The sequence below is a fragment of the Parus major genome, chromosome 1A, assembly GCF_001522545.3.
Source record: "Parus major isolate Abel chromosome 1A, Parus_major1.1, whole genome shotgun sequence".
Lineage (NCBI taxonomy): Eukaryota > Metazoa > Chordata > Aves > Passeriformes > Paridae > Parus > Parus major.
Window position 1 is genome coordinate 33,727,735 of NC_031773.1, and position 19,302 is coordinate 33,747,036.

Below are 19,302 nucleotides of genomic sequence, written 5' to 3' on the forward strand. Positions count from 1 at the left end.
TTTTTTCTTTTTTTCTTTTTTTTTTTTTTTTTTTTTTTTTTTTTTTTTTTTTTTTTTTTTTTTTTTTTTTGCGTGCTAGTTACACGCACAGTCAGCCTCGGAGGAGGCGGGGAGCGGCGGGAGCTTTAGCCGATGGCAGTGGCTGATGCCCGGCGGCGGATGCCAGCGGCAGCCGGGCGATGGCGAGGAGCCGGGCGGCTTACGAGTACACGGAGGCGGAGGACAAGAGCATGCGGCTGGGTTTCCTCCTCATCGCCGCCGGCTTGCTTTCCCTCTTGGGTTTGGGCTGTTGCTGGCTTCGCCCGGCGCTGCAGGAGCGGGGCGGCGGCGGCTCCGCCAACTGCACGGTGCTGGCGGTGCGGCAGCTGGGGGAGCGCTTCGCCTGCACCTTCTCCTGCGGGGCCGCCTGCCGCGGCACCGCCCGCTACCCCTGCCTGCAGGTCCTGGTCCGCACCTCCCGCTCCTCCGCACCCGCCCTGCTCCACGAGGACGAGCGGCAGCTGCGCACCAACCCCAAGGTGAGACCCGCGGACGCCCTCCTCTCCCGAAATGCGGGGCGGTGGTCCCGTGGTGGTGCCCATTCACCGCTCCTGGCGCCCGCCCTTCTGTTCGGTGAGGGGTTTTCTCCTTTGGGAGGTGGGGGGGTGGTAAGTGAAGTGCGGGAGCATCCGTCCGAAATGCCGCTCTGCTTGTTGCTCAGCAAAAAGTAGTGTATCTAGTATCTCTCTATAGTGTATATCTATAAACATACTATACACTGTACATCTTTATTTAGATATTGTTTATATCTATCTATCTATCTATCTGTATATCTATATATAGCATCTCAGGGAAAGTCTAGGCTCGATACTAGGAAAAGGTTTTTCACTCAGCGGGTGGTTGGCCACTGGAACAGGCTCCCTAGGGAAGTGATCACAGCACCAAAGCAGACAGAGTTCAAGAAGCGTTTGCTCTCAAACACATGGTGTGACTCTTGGGGCTGTCCTGTGCCGGGCCAGGAGCTGGTCTTGGTGATCACAGTGGGTGCCTTCCAAATCGGGATAATTTATGAATCTATATAGCATAGTATAACATACTGTGTATAACGTATAGTGTACTATACAGTGTATTACACTGTAATATATACTATACTTAGTGTGATACACACACACACACACACACTCACACTCACACTCTCTCACGCTTCTCCGCGCCCAGCCCCCTTCCCGGTCCCTCCCGCCCGCGTCCGGAGCGCAGCTGGCGGGCGGCAGCGCAGCGAGAGCGGCCAAGGTTCCGCTGCTGTTCCCCGGGCCGGCCGTGGGGAGACAAGGAGAAACTCCTGCTGCCGGCGGGGAGGTCTGTGTGCTCGGGCAGTGCTGCGTTGCTCGTCCCGGAGGGTGGGGGACTTCCCAGTGCCGCTCCCCAAAGCGCACGGAGAGATGGTAATAGAGCCGCTGCTGGCAGGGCGCTGGGGAAGGGGCTGCACCAGAACAGAAGTTTCCTCCGTGCTGTTCTGATTCTTAAACTCCTCCATCACCTACACGAAAAAGGACCAAATGAAAAATTTGTGAAATTTGCATCTTCCAGCAAGCTGGGGAAGTCCGAAGGCAATGTGTGACTTGTGCTTTCTCTTTCTTTAAAGGCAGTTATTCTGCCTTCTCCTTTGATTTTTTATGCTGTGTAAAGATGGTCTTGACAGCACTGACCTGAGTGCAGGAGATCTTATTAAGCAGTTTGAAGAATTAAAAAAATGTGTTGGTATCCTCCTACTCCTGAAAGAATTTGAAATTGGGAGTGTGCTGGAGAAGGAAATTTCAGCTCTTTGACCGAGATGTGGATGTACCATAGTGCCAAGGGCTAAGGGCGCTGTTTGCAGGGCTGAGAAGCGTGCTTGGGTGTCCGGCTGGGATGTGCAGCCTCACATCTCCCCAGTCATACGTGTGCTGGTGTGCTCCATCCCTTGGAAGGCAGGTTAAGTTTCACAGTCAGGGCTTGAGGGTTGCTTTTATCCCCTTGGCAGCTTGGAAAGGTGGTTGGGGTAAAAATCAGCAGAGTTAGTAGCAGGATGGTAAATCTGACAGCATTTGGATTAAATTGCTGGCACCGCTCAGAGATGATGAGTGATTGAAGCTGCAGTGCTGGATGGAGCCCGATCACAGAGCAGATGAAATGCTGGACTGTGAGGGAGCTTTGCAAATCTTTTCCTGGGAGCGCTGCTGCCAGGCTCCCTGTGGAGCGGGCTGCGGTGGCAGAGGTGTGCCGGGAGTGCCCTGGCGGTCCGAGCTGCAGGACTTCTCTAAACATCTCTCCATCTGCAGGTGGGCAGGGGGGAGCTCTAAAATGCAGGAGAAAAGTCACCCCTTTGCTATGGGGTGAAAAGGAGGTGGCTCTGCAGAGGATGCAGCGCGGCTCTCCCCGAGCACAGCCTATGGCTCTTGTGGCCATCTCCAGCAAGGAGGGGAGCTGGGAGAAGGGAGGGGAGTGCTGACTGCCAGCGGAATCCTAGGGCTCAGCAACTCTGGCAACATCTGCACGTTCAGCAGCAGCTTTCAAATTGGACCGTGACAGCAATACCTTTCTGAGTAGTCCAAGTGTTTTGTTTTGTTTTGGGTTTGCTTCTTAACCCTATTTTCTTCTGCATTTCTGGAAGTGTGGTGGGAAGAGAAGGATTGCACCTGCCCAAGGGCTGAATTGCAATTGCAGGGGAACACTCTGAGCTTCAGAAATGTCCAAAAATGTCACTCGGAAAGCTATTTTTATTTAACAATTAATTTTATGTTAACTCTTAATAACAAAACTCTTAATAACAACAGGGCTGTTGGCAGTGTGTGGTACTTTACTGCTTTTACAAATATAATCTGTACCCTTTACCTTCCACCTTGCATCTCTAGGTGTGGGCTGTTTACCCTGGGATATTGATTGCTGAGAATGAAATCTGATTTACCAGATGTGATCAAGCAGAAAGGATGCATTTTTTTGATGTAACAGTATTCTTTGGTAGTAATTGAATTTATCTCAGTGGAAAACTCTGTAGAAAAAAATGTGCTCTAATTATTTTCTCTACTTTAAGAAGCTTATGTAAAACAAATACAAAATAAGAAGAAAAGTTGGTTAAGTCTCATCAGGAGAACATACCTTTGTAAGGGACTGAACTCTGTATCTGTTGCTTTGGTTCTCCCATTTTTTCCCTCGTTCAACATCTGCAGATCTAAACAGTTATATTCTCCTTTCATGTTTGATTTAAAAATCTCACTGTTTTTAAAAGCTTTCAGGATTTTATGCTGAAATACATTAGTCAGAGCCACAGAGTAGGAATCTGCTGGATTTAATGCTCTGGATCCTGTATGTGTTTAGGAACGAACACTTACAGAGCTGTTTAACCCTTCCTGTTCCCATCACATTTTTGCACTATGCTTCCTTGTGTTCATGCACTTAGATGTACATATAACATGTTAATCTGTTCCAACTAGCTAAAAGGGAAAAAAAAAATCAATTTTGTTTTGAACAGTTTTAAAATGTTACTTTCTCCTTGCATTTCTTTGTAGGGTAGCAGTTTTTCCCTGTAAATCAATAGTGTGGAACAGCCATAGCTCTGGCTCCTTACAACACACAAAAATACTAGATCAGTTGGCAGCTTCACTCCCCCCAAAAATACCCAGCATATTTGATTAAAAATCTACTTTCTGTAGTGGAGTGGGCTGACATATAAACATATCACAAATATGAATGTCTGTTCTAGTGAGGAAAAACCTTTTTCTAGATGCAGGAAAAAGAAATTTTTTTTCTCCTCTTGCTTTCTAAGATAATCACATCATTGTACAGCCCAGGATTCATTTTAGCTCTTAAAAGATTATATAGCTGGGTCAGAGTTAATCCAGGAATGTATATATAAAGCACCGGACACGATTACATTTGTGTTCAGTCTGAGTGATCTGTGGATTTTATTTTTTTTTTTAATTTTTATTTTTTGATTGCTGTCTCAGAGGAAGAAATTTATTGGAGTGATAGTAGCCTTTCTTCAGCTGCCTTGATGGCAATAATAATCTCTGAGATAAGGCTTAAGAGGGATTAATTCCAAAGTCAATTTGTCGCTATCACTCTCCGGCCATCGGGTACGCCGGTGGCGCATACAGCCAGTGCAGGCACCAGGCCACAGCTCTGCCTTGCCTGGGGAAAACCACAGGGGAGTCTGTCAGCTGATAAAAAGGTCTGATTTCTGGTGTTTTAGGCATTTCCCTTCTGACATCTGCAGTTAAGTGTAGGGTTGGAAGAAGTTGCCCCCTGTTTTGCCAAAGAAACTCTTAGGGTAGTGGCTGGTTAGACAGATGTTAGCAGCTGTGCAGCAGGACCTGGTTCTCCACATCTTTGTCCCCAGGCAAGGGAGCAAACCAGCTGCTGCCCCTTGTCTGCATTCCACACCTGCCCGTGCTCCTGTCACACTTCTCTGTGTAATGGCTCCACCTGACAAGCTGATGTGCAGTCATCTCTTCTGTGTTCCTGTAAATAGGATTTGGTTTAGTTTTTGGACTCTCTTAAATATGAACCATGAGGAGGTTTCATAACAAAATATAAATTCACAATAATTTTGTGAGAGTCTGGTGCCTCTGGTGACGCATTCAGATCTGTGTTTGGGCTGGTACCTGCGACAGGCAAACTATGCAGATACTGCCTAGCAATTCCTCTGGAAGCGGGCCCAGGGGCCGTGGATAAACCCTATCACCCACTCATCTCACCTGGGGCACCACTCCCTGCCTCGAGCCTCTGTGAGGGGTCAGGGTTTGATCACTCCCCGTGGGTTGTGCTGATGATGATCATCTGCACTGCCAGATGCAGATGAAAACCAGACAGAGAACTCAGCTCCAATTCCCTCAGGACACTCAGCTGGGAGGGGGAAATCTTTTGTACTAAAGATGAACGAGTCCACCTGCTCATGTCCTGCCCCAGTGGGATGGCTGTGGCAGCACTTCCTCCCTCCCACACCTTGAAGGTAACCCAGTAGTGAACGGAGACACACACAAAGTTAGGAGACTCATATATTGCTTGGTGTGGTGGGTTGTTCCTGGCTGGACTTCAGGTCCTCACCCAAGCTGCCGTATCACTCCTCAGGGAGAAAAAATATAATGAAAGGCTTGTGGGTTGAGACAAGGACAGGGAGAGATCACTCACCCTTTATGGGAAAAATTCACCCATCATGGGAAAAATGGACTTGACTCAGGGAAATGAATATGCTTTATTGCCAGTTAAATCAGGGAAGGGTACTGCATAAATAAAATCAAATCTAAAAATGCCTTTTCCCTACCCATCTGTTCTTCCTGAGCTTAACTTCACTCCTGGTTTTCTTTACCTCCTCCTTCCCACCAGCACAGAGGGACAGGGAATGTGGGCTGTGGTCAGTCCATCACACATCTGCACACCTTCCTCTTCACACTCTTTCCTTGCTCCAGTGTGGGGTCTCTCCCACAGGAGACAGTTCTTCATTACCTTCTCCAGTGTGGGTCCTTTCCCACAGGCTGCAGTTCTTTATGAAGTGCTCCAACATGGGTCCCCCACGGGATCACAGGTCCTGCCAGGACCCTGCTCCCATGTGGGCTTCCCTCAGAGCCACAACCTCCTCTGGGCATCCCTTTGCTGTGGTGTGGGGTCCACCAGGGCTGCAGGTGGATCTCTGCTCCAGCACATGTGGGGCTTTTCCACACCAAACAAATGGTACATGCTCTGTCCCACAGCTCACCAGGAGCCAGGAGGATGGTCCTCCACGTGTCACTTGGAAACTGAGTTTGAAGTTGTGCTCGTGAGTTACCTTGGTTTGTCTTCTGTTAGGCTGAATTGCTTCTGCTTTGAGCCAGGATCTCTCTTCACCTTTGAAACTTTCTTGTAGTCTACAAAGTCTGTCTATTTTTATTAAAAATATGACTGAATTTGGCAAGAATTGATCTTTGAAAAGAACAAAATGCAACCTGGAACTTAAACCATGGTCAAGAGTTCATGAATTTGTTATTTCTCTGGGATATGGAAGAATATCTGCCCTCATGAAGTGTTCAGAAAGAACAGGAATCTTCCCAGGTATCTGCAGGGAGACTGAAGTGGGAGCATCCAGCAGCAAACACAGATACAAATCCTACAAAACCCTGGTGTAAAGATGTATTAGCTGTTCACTGACATTTTTACTGCTGTCCTAGCTTGCTTTCAGTTGGCATTTGTTTATGTTTTGATGCCAGTATTTTCTGCCATGTCTTGTAAAGGAGTACTACAGAATTAATGTTTCTGAAACTGCCTATTGCCAAAGTGGATGTTATTTCACATCCATCCATCAACTCACAGCAGCAAAATTTGTGTGGATATAATTCCCTTTTATCTGCCTGATGAATCTGCTTTGGAAGGTGATAGAGTCAAGCAAAGTGCCCTAGGAGTGTGCTTGGGAGGCTGAGTAAAGAGAGATCCCCCCTCTACATGCATTGGAAAGGGACAAAAAGCACCTCGGGTTGGTGGGGACTGTGCTGGCATCCTGGGGAGGCAGACAAGCTCCAGTGTTCGTGCAGCAGCTGATACATTCACACTGGGATTGCACCTTGGGTGTTTTCTGTGGCTCAAGTCCTTCATCACATTTTGTTGCTGTTTCAGGGTGGCCCCTGGGATTCATATTTGGACAGGGACCACTCCTCTCTTCAAGATTGTTAATCCTCGACGGGCTGAAGCAGTGAGGCCACATCAATTTATGGCAAGACCCTGGGTGTCTCCTTTGTGTTTTCCACATGAAGATAAAGAGGAGGAGGTAGAAATGTGTCCAGCATACTTTCTGTCCACTGGCATTACTTGTGCAGAGAACGGTGTGAAGTTTGAGTTACGGAAAGCATCCACTGTTGTGCCCGACTTCCAGGTGTCCCTCCTGTAGGCACTGGCAGTACTCCCATATGCTGTCCTGCTTTGGCAGGAGAAAATACAGAAGTGTTGACTGGAGAAACTGTCTGTGGGCCCCTTTACATCTTCCAAACCGAGAAAAATCCCTGCCCTGAAAAACTCAATTTTTAATATCTTCATATTGAGCTAGCAGCACAGGGTCTGGTGGGAAAAAATGTGAAGCACTCTGTGATGAAATGTCCTGGGGGTCTGTTAAAGTTTGATATTTGTTTTTCAGATGGACATCTCTTGGGAAAAGAGACCTCTCTGGTTGTTTCTAAGCCTGAAACTCAGGATGGGGCTAATGAGCAGTTCACCAGGGTATGAACTTTGTGAAAGATTCAAGTAATGTTTTGTGGGGGTGGAAGGTCTCTGAAGGATCCAGAGAAAGTTTAACCAGGACTGGTGGGGCAATTGCACTTTCATAGCAGAGGACAGCAGTAGGCTTAGCCAGGAGGAAGAAACATTTCAGAGGATAGAGAAAATATGTGTACTGGAGCCAGTAACACAGGAATGGGAGTTCTGAGATAGCTGAGTGAGTTTTGGCAACATAATATTTATTGGTACTCAGCTGTTTTGTCTAGCTCTGCATTTTGTGTGCTGGCTAAATAGTGGCTGGTTTGGGAGCTCTTTCTAGAGCCCCTAAAAGCAGGCTGGGGGCTTGGGAAGAGCAGAGTGTGATTACAGTCAGATGTAGGCAGTGAGTGCACAACTCGTGGGATATGGTGCCATTTCCAAAGCTGGAAATGCTCCATAAAGGAAAGCATCAGAGTGGAGGAAGTGCTGGACCCCAGGCCAAGCAGGGAGGAGGGGACCATGCTGGTGCTGTCAGGGGGTCACAGCAGAGCCAGCCATGCTCTCAGGTGTCTTTGTGCCAAATTTTCTGACTCTGCCCAGCTGCCGCACAGATGTGTTTATGCACTGGGAGTGTGGAGACAAAAAAGGGGGGTGTTTGATGCTTCCAAAGCAGAGAACCAAACCTGAAATTTTGCTGACCAAGGAGTATTACCTAAGACAATAACAGTATGTGATAAATCCTGCATTCTGGTTTCTGAAGTAGAGAAATGAGTTGCTGCTCATTTCTGTCCTTCACCATCAGCATTGGGACAATCCTTGTTTAGGCTCCTGTGCACATGGAGATAAGGGGAGCTCTGTGCCATGTCAACACCAGACAGGAGTCCATGTGAAAATGGGGATCCTTGCATGTGGAAAAGGTAGGTTTCACTTTGGAAGCAGCAAGGAAGACCTTGCAGATTTTTTTCATTCTGAAGCATGCAAGACAGTGGCAGCACTTGCAAGTGCTGACAGAAGTGGTCAGATTTTACATGATCAGGGAATAAAATCCTGAGATTTCTCCCTTGCTCTTGGAATGGCAAACCTTTAAGCTGTTGTATGGTGAACATGGACTTGTAGGTCTGTACATCTTCGGTATAATGTGCAGCTGGGGGCAAGGTAGGCCCCTGTGAAACCTCTGCAGAAGGAGAGGAAGCACTCACTAGGCACAGTCAGTCATGCTGATCTTTATTCTCATCTTAGAGAGGGTATCGCTCTCTTTGCTGATACTGCCTTCAGGCCCCCAATTTAGGGGCTTCCCACACCCTTCATCTCCTGCTTCCTCATCCTTCCTAAGTACGAGGCATTTTAGCTACCTTCCCAGTCACTTTTTATTGTTTGCACCTCCCAATTTTAAAGGAATTAAAATTCAGCGTGTGCACCTGGAGCCTTGGGGTCCCCACGTCCTGCAGGGTGAAAAGCCTCTGTGTTATGGGAGGATCAGCTGTGTTATTCAGTGTGGTTCAACATCTCCTGCCATGATCTCCTGTGTGTATGCCTGGTAAAAACAAGAGGGATTATGCTTGGACACTGATAGTGTTGATACTTGATTCAGTGCACAGTTTGTTTTCTGTTGTTTAACTTCCTGTGGCTAGGAATTAAGGGTGGTGTGTCAAAGACTTGGGAACAAGGTGGGTGTGGGTGTGGGGGTGTGGATGTGTCCCAAAGAGGAGCCTCTGAAGGCCCAGTCCCAAGGGCACCAAGTTGGGGGAGGGATTTCCCTTGATCTCTGGGCTTTGAAGCAGATGTCTGAGGATGAGAGCTGCAGATAGCTCAGCTGCATGCTCAACTCTCCTTGACTTCTCTACAGCAGAATCAGATGCTGAACCTTTCTACTGAAGCAGGGCTGTGAACCGTTTTTCTTTTTCCTTGTGATGTAACAGTGGAAGGATACCATCTTTGTTCAGCAGACATCAGCCAGATATCCCATCATCTGGGAAAGCTTGCTGCACTCTTTGGGTTATTTATTAGCATGGTTCTTAACAAACCTTGTGATTATGTGCCTCACTGAAAATAGGAAGTTAATCAAATCTAATCCCTGCAGCTGGCTAGGAATACATCAAAATGAAATGATCATTTTCACATTCATTATACCAAACCCCAAGATGTTATGAGGTGGTTTGGTTTAAGAGTCAAACAAGCATGGAAAAGCCTTTATTTTCTTTCTGAATACTATTATATTCTTTTCCAGTACCTGCACAGAATAATTAGCAGTTGAAGTGACGATCAGCTAATATTTCTTTTCTGTTTCTTTGTAGCTTTTGTTTATTATTCTCTGTCCATTTCAGTCACGCTGGTATCATGAGGAAAGCGCAGAGAAGTGATGTCCTGTGTTCCTGAGCACAGCAGTAACTCTGTTCTGCAATGTGTCTTGGCAGTGTTCATACATCCCTCCCTGTGCAAGAGACGATCAGGAGAACTCTGAGAACGTCACGTACAAGCAGAAATACTGGAAAGAGAAAGTGGGTTCTCAACCATTTACGTGCTATTTTAACCAGCACTTGAGGTGAGTAATCTCCATTTGGCTAGGCAGGAGTGCTTATGCATCTGCTTAACAGCTGTCCATTGGTTCTGCTTGAAAATATAGATAAATGCATGCATATGTATATCCACACACAGAGACCCCCTCCAGGGCAATGTGGTTTAATCACACAGAGCTCACTGGTGCAGAACTTTGCAAGACAGCTCTGTTGATGAAAAGCTATATGGAAAGGAAAGGAATATTTTTACCACTTAAAGTAAAAATACAAAACTCGGAGAAAAGTTTTCTTTAAAACATGCCATTTTTATAGCAAAAAGCATCTTGGCTTTTAACACTCAGATGGCAGATTTCTGGTGTGGATATTAGCATTCCTTTCCTTCACAGAAAAGAAACCCTACTGTGTTCAATGGGAAAAGGGGAGATCAGTAAACACTACAAACTAACTCAGTAATTGTGTTCATAGAGCATTAATGGGTCAGATATGTGTAGTAAACAGCAACAGAACTTCCAGGTTTCATGCATGCTTGCAGAGTAGAAAGCTGTAACCTAAAGCATCTCCCCATCTATTTCAGTTCTTACTTTTATTGCCAGTGTTGATGTGACTTCCATGTGTGTGAGGGTGATGTGTGGTTTCCTTCCTTCACTAAACAGAAAGGGGAGGGAGTCCTTTTTCCTGTCTCTTTCTGATGGTGATAAACCAGGAAATAAAAGGTAATGTGGCTGCAGGAGGTTAGTCCTATCCCACAAACACTTGGAAGTTAAATGAATGAGGGAATAGCTCATGACTTGCAGGTGCAGTTCAGGGCTCAGCGTGGGAGTGTTGGCACCAGATATTTCAGTTCGGAAAGACAAACAGGAGGAAAACGGATGGCAGGTGGAGAAATGCCTGACTCTCTTGTGGGTGTCCTGCTGAGTACCCTGGGGGCTTCAGGTTTGTCTTAGGCTGGCTATAATAGTTGTCTCCTTGGAGAGACTGTAGACCCAGTCAGCATGCCCAGGATGCCCAGTTCGTTGTCCCTGGTTAACTCTTTGCAGAGGGACACCACCAAGAATTTGTAGCTAATTTTTTTCCTTTAGAGGGGAAAGAGGCATTGCTTACAGCATGCAGAGGTTAAAATTTAGGGTACTCTGTGTGATGACATCAGACCTGTCAGGGACCTTTTTGGGAGTCCTTTGGTCCACGAGATGCTAATGTTTGCAGCTGGTAACCAGGAGTTGAGTCATGATTTTGGTTTTTCTGGGCAGGCAGGTGTTGCCTGTTCCTTGTACTCCTGAGAATTGGGACTTGCAGCACCCACTGCCCAAGTGAGCAGGAGATTCAGAAACATGGGATTGTCTGCAGGAGAAGTCATGGCTAGGATACATCTAAACTGGTGTGGAAAGTGAAAATTAACTTTTTTAGTCAGTGGAGAGATACAGGAGCCTTATATGTTACCCCGAAGTAAATACCTGATATAGGTCAGATGCCCAGAGATGTTTATTTCTCTCCTGTAAAGGAGTGCAGGGTGGTAGGTGTCCAGAGCTGTGTGAGCTGATTCTCACATTACATTTTGGTGAAGCAAAGACAAAGCTTTTCTAAGGCTGCATGCTGCCTAGTGTCTGACATTTATGTAAGCTGGCACTGAGGAATTGTGCAGCACTCAGGAAGGTTTTTTTTTTTCCCTAAAGATGCTGAATCCTATACTGCTAAAAGTTCTTGCCAGTACAATGGCTGCCTTGAAACATTGCCTTTTGCTGATCATACAACAATTCATACACAGCATAAGAGAGGCTTGCTGCCAGAGATACCAGAAGATAGTCTAAGCCAAAATGTGTACACCATCTATTTTCTTCTGGAGATAGCAATGAGCTTTGGGAGATAAGTTCTGCTGACTAGGAATGTGCTTGCTTGGGTATACTTTTGGAGCAATGATGACTAAGCAGCTTGCAAAGCAGTAAAAAGAAACCATAACAAACTGAGGGAGAAATCTGTTCCCTTCAAAACAGAAGTGTGCATATTTTCTGACAGTATTTTTTTCACTATATAGATAAGCTAACTGTTCTCTGTCAGTCTGTATAAAACATGTAGTAAATAGTTCCTTAGAGAATGTGGTATTTGTAATATTAATACTCCCTCTTTTGAAACAGCAGAATAAAATTTAGGTAAATATACAGGGAATGAATGAACATCATCTCCTCTTCATCAAATTTACTTCATGGTCAGAACTACTGCTGCACGCAGAGTGTACTGTTAGGTAACATCTCCCTTTCACTTTGGTGGTTTCAACAGGTTACTTTGAAAAGGTGTAGAAAAGGGGTGCCATTCTTACAGTTCAAAGTTATACAAAAGGGATGAGAAGCAGACTCAACAATTTCAACCATTCTTACTTACTGTATATGAAACTGCCCAGCAAAATTAGCTGCCTGACATTTGCCTTAGGGAACCAAAGTGCAGCTTATCCTGGAGCTCAGTGCTTAGCTGAAGAGTGAGGTTTTGCTTTGCCACTGCAGGCACTCAACTTTACTGTCCCACTCTTCTCTGATGAGCTTTGGGACAAGGTGTTCAAGCTGCATGGGGAAGTTGCCTTTCTGGATCTCTGGGAAGGTGTCTGTCTGTTGACATGGTGATACCCCAGTGTGAAGGAAACCCAGCACAGCAAAATCCAGCCTTCAGTGTTTCTGACTCTAAAGGACAAATTCAGACAAAGTTCTCAGGCTGTTGCCAAAGGTTTGAGAAGGCTCTGAGCTCCAGGGTTTTGGTGCTCTGGATCTCACACCAAGTGACCCAGGGGTCTGCCATCATGACCTCATGCAAACAAGGGCCACAGCTGCATGCCCTGAAGCGCCCGGCCTGTGGGAACAGGCAGGATGGGGGAGATCCTGTTGATTTAGTTTTTCATGTTCTCATTGACATCCATGGCAAGAACAAAAAGACAGAAACTAAGATTGCCATGAGCTCAGACCTCATTGTCTCACGCCATGCAGAGACAGGCAGAACAAGCTGTGTCAAGTAATTTCTCCTTAGTGTCTGATTTATGTGGTGGTATTGCTTGTTAACTCTGAGTTTGTGCCACATGCAAGAACACTCTGTGTTTCCTTTGCTGTGGCACAGCAGGTGAGCTAGCCATACTTCAGCCTCCTCTGTGCTTGCTGCAGAATGCCGTACACAAATTCATCAGGGGTTTGGAAAGCAAACCCTGTCAAGTGATTAGTGACAACCTGTATGTTTTTTGGGTGCCCTGCAGGGTCCCCACTTATCTCAGAATAATTATGTGTGTAAGCCAAGGGTGCCCTGGTAGTAGGGCTGCTCATCTGTAAAATGTTGGAACATAAATCTTGGTTTGCTCTGTTACTCTGTTACTTCTAAATTAATTCCCTCCTCCTGTGGAGCAGTGCTTGGGCCTGAGGAGGAGAGGACTTTACTGTCAGTAAGACACGGTGCTGCCTCTGCAGGCAGCCATCCAGCTGAGGATCTCTGCATCTTGCAACGTTAAGGGAAAAAATGACTGCTTGTCAGAGCAAAAGGATGCAAATATCCCTGGGGAAAATATCAGTGTATTGCAAACATCTTTAAATACAGATTGTTTGAATACAAAAATATTTGTTAGGTTTCCCTATCCTGTGCCTGAACCTCTGTCAGTTATTGTTGTGTGGCAGAAGGTTCACAGTGTGGTTCATTAGTGATGACTGAAATGTTTATGTGCTTGTAACTTTTTGATCCTATATGACCTTTTGAAAATCCCTGCACTGGAGTTCTCCCCATGGTGTTCAGTAACTGCTCTGAAGGCTCTGATGGAGGCCTGTGTTACCTGGTGTCTGCTTGAGCTACCTGGCAGAACCTTACAGGGGTGTGTTGTATTACACAACAACTAATCCAGTTAGCCCTGCTCAAAGCTCCACAAGGGTCTAGCCCCGAGATCAAAGTCCTGCTAAAAATAAGTCCTGGTCTCACCTTTTACGAATGAAAACAAAATTCCTTCTTCCTGGTCTGTACAGTGAAAGGGAAAGCTGTGTTTTCAGGGTTAAGGTAAAGGCTTCTCCAGGATTTATTTTTTTTTCAGTTTGTTTATTGTTTCACCCTGGGACTGCTGCCGGGCAGTGGTGGTGCAGCACAGTGGCCATCACTGTTTGCAGCAAGAACCAGGTCTGAGTGCCTGAGCATGGCTTGCAATCATTGGGGGTTTCCCCCCTTTTGTCCCACTAGGTCTCGCTCTTGCCTCTGTTGCAGTTTTATGCACAGATAATTAGTGTTAGGATTTTGGGTGCATCCCCTCAAGAGGCTTTGTATTTACTAAAAACCTGAATGGCAGCATTGCTAGAAAGAAGACTGCCAACAATCAAGCTTAGGGGGAATATGCACAACCCCTCTGCCAACATCTTTGAACTGAAGTACTATATAAAGTCACAGAGCATCTATAAATTTTTTAAAGACACTACTTACAGGAGCAAGGCAACCAATTTAATTATATCTGCTGATTTTCACAGGGAAAAGAAACATGTTTCTAGGCATGATGTACCTCCTTTGGTTTCAAGGTCACTGACTCAGCACCAGGGGACCAATGCTCTTAGGCCTTCCTAAGACAGGCCTTTGCCATGAGAAGTCTTCCCCTGGGGACAGAGCACCTTTTCTTTTCCATTTCCAAGTAAAACAACAAGCCTTCAGACTGTGGGAGCAGGCAGGTCTCCTTTAAAAAAGTAGCATGAAAAGTCAAAACTTCTAGCTTTGCCAAGCAAACTGAAAGTAGTTACATTACTGTGTTTCAAGTGCCAGAATCACAGAACACTCTGAATTGGAAGGCACGGACAGGGATCACTGAATCCAGCTAATGACCCTGCACAGCACCATCCCCAAGATGTGGATGGGACACAAACACTGTGTGCCCAAGAGCATTCTCCAATTGCTTCTTCAACTCAGTCAGGTTTGGTGCTGTGACACTTCCCTGGGGAGCCTGTTCCAGTGCCCAGCCACACTCTGGGTGAAGAACCTTTTTCTGATATCCAACCTGAACCTCCCCTGACAACCTGAGGCCATTCCCTTGGGTTCTGTCACTGGACACCACAGAGAAGAGATCAGTGCCTGCCCCTCCTCTTCCCCTTGAGAGGAACTACAATGAGGTCTCTCCTCAATCTTCTCCACACTGAACAAAGTGACCTCAGCCACTCCTCACAAGGCTTCCCCTCAAGGCCCTTCACCGTCCTCATGTCCCTCCTTTGGACTCTCTCCAACACCTTAACATCTTTCTTATATTGTGGCACCCAAAACTGCCCACAGCAATCAAGGTGAGGCCACACCAGTGTGCAGGGACTCTTGCTGTACCTAAAAATAGCAGTAATACCCATCTAAAGTGAAACCTCAGCTCAAGACTTACTTAAGGGCTTTGTCTTTGATTCTTTTCCACAGCGGAAACTTTTTTAAATTGCTAAGTCACAATCACATCTATAATGGGTGTTTGACATCCATCACTGCTACCTTTGGTACCTATGGTTTTCAAAACATTTAAGATTCAGTCAAAAGGATGTCTTCCTTTCTCCAATCACACTTTCTTTCCTTTAATTGAATCCAGTTCTCTAGGTTTTTGTTTGTCCCTTATTTTTGAACTAACATCTGCTTTAAAAACAATACTTAAAATTCAATGTCACTAATAAGTTCAGAGCTGTGAAGACTGAGTGTTGCCTACTTATGGCCTCCTTGCCAATTCGCACTGTGTTATTCACAGGTGATGACACAGTAACTGTGAGGGAGCAGGCTCAGACCTCCTGTGAAAGGATTTCTCTGTTCAGGTGCACAGGTTAGTGAGTTTGCACCCATAAAATGAATATTGCTTTATTCAATTTATAGTCTGCACCTGTGCCTGCTTATATATCTGGAGGATTTTGGTTATGCAGAATTCATGCATTCAACTTCTGAATACACCTGAGATTCTTTTGATATCTTTTTATGCTGCTGAATTTCAAATTTTATATAGCAGAGCTGCTCACAATCAGAGTTTTATTCTGCTCCTAACTACAGAAACAAAGAGAGATGCATGGTGCTGGCCTTGGGGACTTTCAGGCTGGCACAGTGCAGAGGATTCTCCACTCAGCAATTTTGGGTGAGAGACCCCCAAATGCAAACGCAGGTGTAATTAAATCTGGCATCAGACATAGCTTTGTCAGTCTGGCTCCAGTAGCTCCTTAAGGATGGATAAAACTATATTTGCAAGCATCTCCATTCAATGTCTCACTGAAGAAAAAGAGTTTTTTATCCCAGAGAGTTATTTCTTAGTGCTACTTTCTGGTCAGGACAAAGCTATCGTGAGAGAGACAGCACAGTCATTGAACAGGTATCTGCTCCCATGTGCCACTCTGCTAGGAGACCTTGATTCCCTGGACATTTTGGATGAGCCTGGGTTGCCAGGATTTCAGGCTGTGAGGTTTGTTGAGTCAGCTGGTGCTGGCCAAGCGACATGCAATGGGAATGATCAATATAAGTGAGGACCAACATGAGTCAAGACTGTAGATATTTTCATAGTTGGAGAAAGTCTGTTTCTCTCCTTTACAGATAGTTTTCCAGCAGACTGCGTGTCTCTGGCTGTAGATGGGAAAGCAAGAGCAAAATGCAAATGCTGCAAGATTAATTTAATAACTATCAAACTGCAAGGGAGAGCAGAAAGAGCCAGAGCTGAGGAAAACATGCCATCACATTTCCCAAACAACACCCCAGACTTGGAAGAGGCAGATGGACAGCACACCTTTCAGACACGTGGCACAGATAAATTTCCAAATGTCTCGAGATGCGTCCACCTGCAATTCTCCTGCTCCCTCTGTTTCCCTTTGGAAATGCATAAACCTGTCACAGACCCCACCAGGACTGTGTATTAGATGCTGCTGGTGGAGGCAAGGAGGTTCAGACCTTCGTGGGAGTCTTGCTAAGCTGTCCCTGTAGGAGCTGCAGAGTCTCCTGAGGCACTGCTGTCTGCAGCCCCAAATCACAGCTCATTGCCAAAACAGCCACTGCTGGGAAGGAGCTGAGTGGGGAGCCTTGGACACCCTGGGGCAGGCTGCAGTCCTTGTGGGGATAGAATTTGTGCAGGCTGCTGCCTGCAAGTGCAGCTGGGCTAGCCTGGGCCACCAGCTCCCCGCCCAGACCCAAACCACAGCCAGGGCTTGCTTCCTCAGGAGCCTCCATGTAGCCCATGGACACAGCAGTGCTCAAAGCTAAAAGCAAAGCTTTAATTACTGTTTAAATCCATTTCACGGGGCCAATAACATTTGAGGTAGAAATGCTGTATAAATGTATAAATGCTGCCTGGTACTGTGTTAGCCAGAGTGGTTTTGCAATCCATGGTCACTGTGACACTGTATTTCTCATGGCTGTCTGTAATGACCTCATTCCCTGGAAGATGTAAAGCACCAACATTTTTTTTTTATTTTTATTTTTTTAATCCAGATGAACTTGTTAGCCTGTAAACACTACAAGTGGAAAGCTCTCACAATCTGGCATGAATACTGGTGGCAAAAGTCATATGCAAGCAGTGAACGAAATGGTCCACTTAACCATTTTCTAACACTTTGGCAAATAAAGCACCTTTACTCTTACCATGTTAGATGACTCCCACTTATGATGAATTGATGATATTATATTGATTTCTATTTTCTCCATCTTCTGTTCCTCCTCTTCACAGGCCGGATGATGTGATGCTGAAGCGCACCCATGATGAGACTGTTCTCTTGCACTGCTTCCTCTGGCCTGTGGTGACTTTCCTGGTTGGAGTCCTCATTGTGGTCCTGACCATCTGTGCCAAGAGCTTGGCTGTCAGGGCAGAGGCAATAAAAAAGAAGAAGCATTTGTGAGTGGCAAGGCTGCTCATGGAAAAGAAAAACCTGCAAGATGGTCTCAGGTGGGGCAACCTGACACCCCTGCAGGGGCACCCGGCTGCATCTCCTTCCAGGGCCTGATCTGTGGTGGAGTTGCTCTTGTCTCAGGATTGTTCTTGGGAGATTTCCCCATGAAAATGCCAGCTAAATGCTTCTTCTGCTATGGCACTCAATAAGTATATTCTACCAAAAACCAAGAGAAAATCTACATGCATCAAATATGCTGTACACTGCACCAAATATCCTGTGTGCTGTTAGTGCTGAAGAGCAGCTACCCAGAAATTGAGACAGTTTATAAAACTCCCTGATGATGTTACTTTCATCTCCACAAAGTGATCTTTGCTAATGTTTAATAATAAATATTTAAAATATTTACTTTAGATAGAATGTATTTCCAAAATAATAAAATTTGATTTTTTGTGGGCTTTTAACTTTTGGGGTTTTTGTGGGGTTTTTTTTGGTTGTCGTTTTTGTGGGGTTTTTTCTTTTTTTTTCTTTTTTTTTTTTTTTTAAGCTGTAAGGCAAACGTAATATTGTGCTGATTTGGGGTTTTTTTTCTGCTGTGTAGAACTTAATTTTAAAATTCAAACTTTACTTTCTGTTTAGACAAAATCTTTCATCATTGCCCATTCACTGTGATGAAATGTAGAAATCTCTCAGAAATACTACTTCTAAAAAAAATGAAACATTATTGGAAAAGATGATTAAATACTGGATCTAACTTTATTGCCTCAGTGGTATTCAGTCCCTACAGTTTTTCTTGTCCCCTCTCAGATATCCTCTTCACGAATGCTCCAGGTGCAAGGATTTTACAGGTGATGGTTTTACATGAATATGTTTTAGCAGCATCTTGCCCAAATAGTGGAGTGCCTGAGTGCTTGCTGAGGAGAGCCTGTGTGTTCTTGCTGTGGCTCACGCCACCAGAGGAGGACATCAACTCCTTGTAGGGCTGTGGGTGTTTGCTGCTGAACTGCCTATCCCAGTCACAGCAGCTCCACGAAGGCTCTTTTGTGGGGATGCTCCAGGAAACACTCGGCAGCGTGGCCCTGGAGTCCTGCTGGGTCTGCTTTCTCTGCTTGCCCAGCTCCTTGCTGTTTGTGATGGGAGTACCAGCTCTAGTCCACTTGCTCAGCACAGAGAGTTCCATATTCCTGGCAGTCTCCCAGAGCACATTTTTGTGTGCCATAGTCAGGGGCTGGGGCCAGAGCAGTTTCATGGCACTTGTCATTGTCCCCACAGGGCTGCCCCCCCCGGGACCAGCTGTGCAGCTTGGCAGCGCTGGCGTGCAGCAAAAAAGAAAAACCATGTGGCTCGGGCAGGAAAGTGAATGATTACTGGCAAAGCACTTTAATCTACATTAACAATTCTGCAATTCTGAACATACTGTGCACTGTGCTAATCTCTGATATTCTTAGTATTATGTGTAAATACCTTGGGGTTTTTTGTGATTTTAACACATAGCAGAAAAATTTCCTGAGGATGAGAAAAGTGCTAGATTTGAAAGCCTGAAAGCTTAGTTGGCACAAAAGCATGATAACAAACCTGCTTGTATTGCCCAGTGTCCTTTTCAGATTAATTGTGTTGTGTGTTTTAGAACTGATTTCCATAAGAACTCTTGGACACACTGTGGTGCCCAGTGATGAAGGTGATGCATGGCAAAGGCAGCAGAATGACTGGAGGTCATTCACTGCTTCCCTGTGACTTTTGAAGTGTCCTCTGGTCCCAGTCCACACTGGAATAGCTGTTCCTTCAAGGCAAGTTAAGGAAATACGTTT

At 45.6% G+C, this 19,302-nt stretch overlaps 1 protein-coding gene across 1 annotated transcript; it reads left to right on the plus strand.

The window, feature by feature from the left end:
* Positions 1–122: 122 nt before the first annotated feature.
* On the plus strand, positions 123–17,720 carry KCNMB4 (potassium calcium-activated channel subfamily M regulatory beta subunit 4). Its single transcript, XM_015626949.3, has 3 exons — positions 123–518; positions 9,588–9,715; positions 17,335–17,720. Exons 1-3 carry the CDS (start codon positions 180–182, stop codon positions 17,501–17,503), a joined length of 636 nt encoding a protein of 211 aa, XP_015482435.1. The 5' UTR covers positions 123–179; the 3' UTR covers positions 17,504–17,720.
* Positions 17,721–19,302: the final 1,582 nt, after the last annotated feature.

Coding starts and splice junctions, on each gene's coding strand:
- KCNMB4 (XM_015626949.3), top strand. CDS start 180: ATGGCGAGGAGCCGGGCGGCTTACGAGTACACGGAGGCGGAGGACAAG. Junction 519..9,587: donor AGCTGCGCACCAACCCCAAG/GTGAGACCCGCG, acceptor GTGTCTTGGCAG/TGTTCATACATCCCTCCCTG. Junction 9,716..17,334: donor TATTTTAACCAGCACTTGAG/GTGAGTAATCTC, acceptor TCCTCTTCACAG/GCCGGATGATGTGATGCTGA.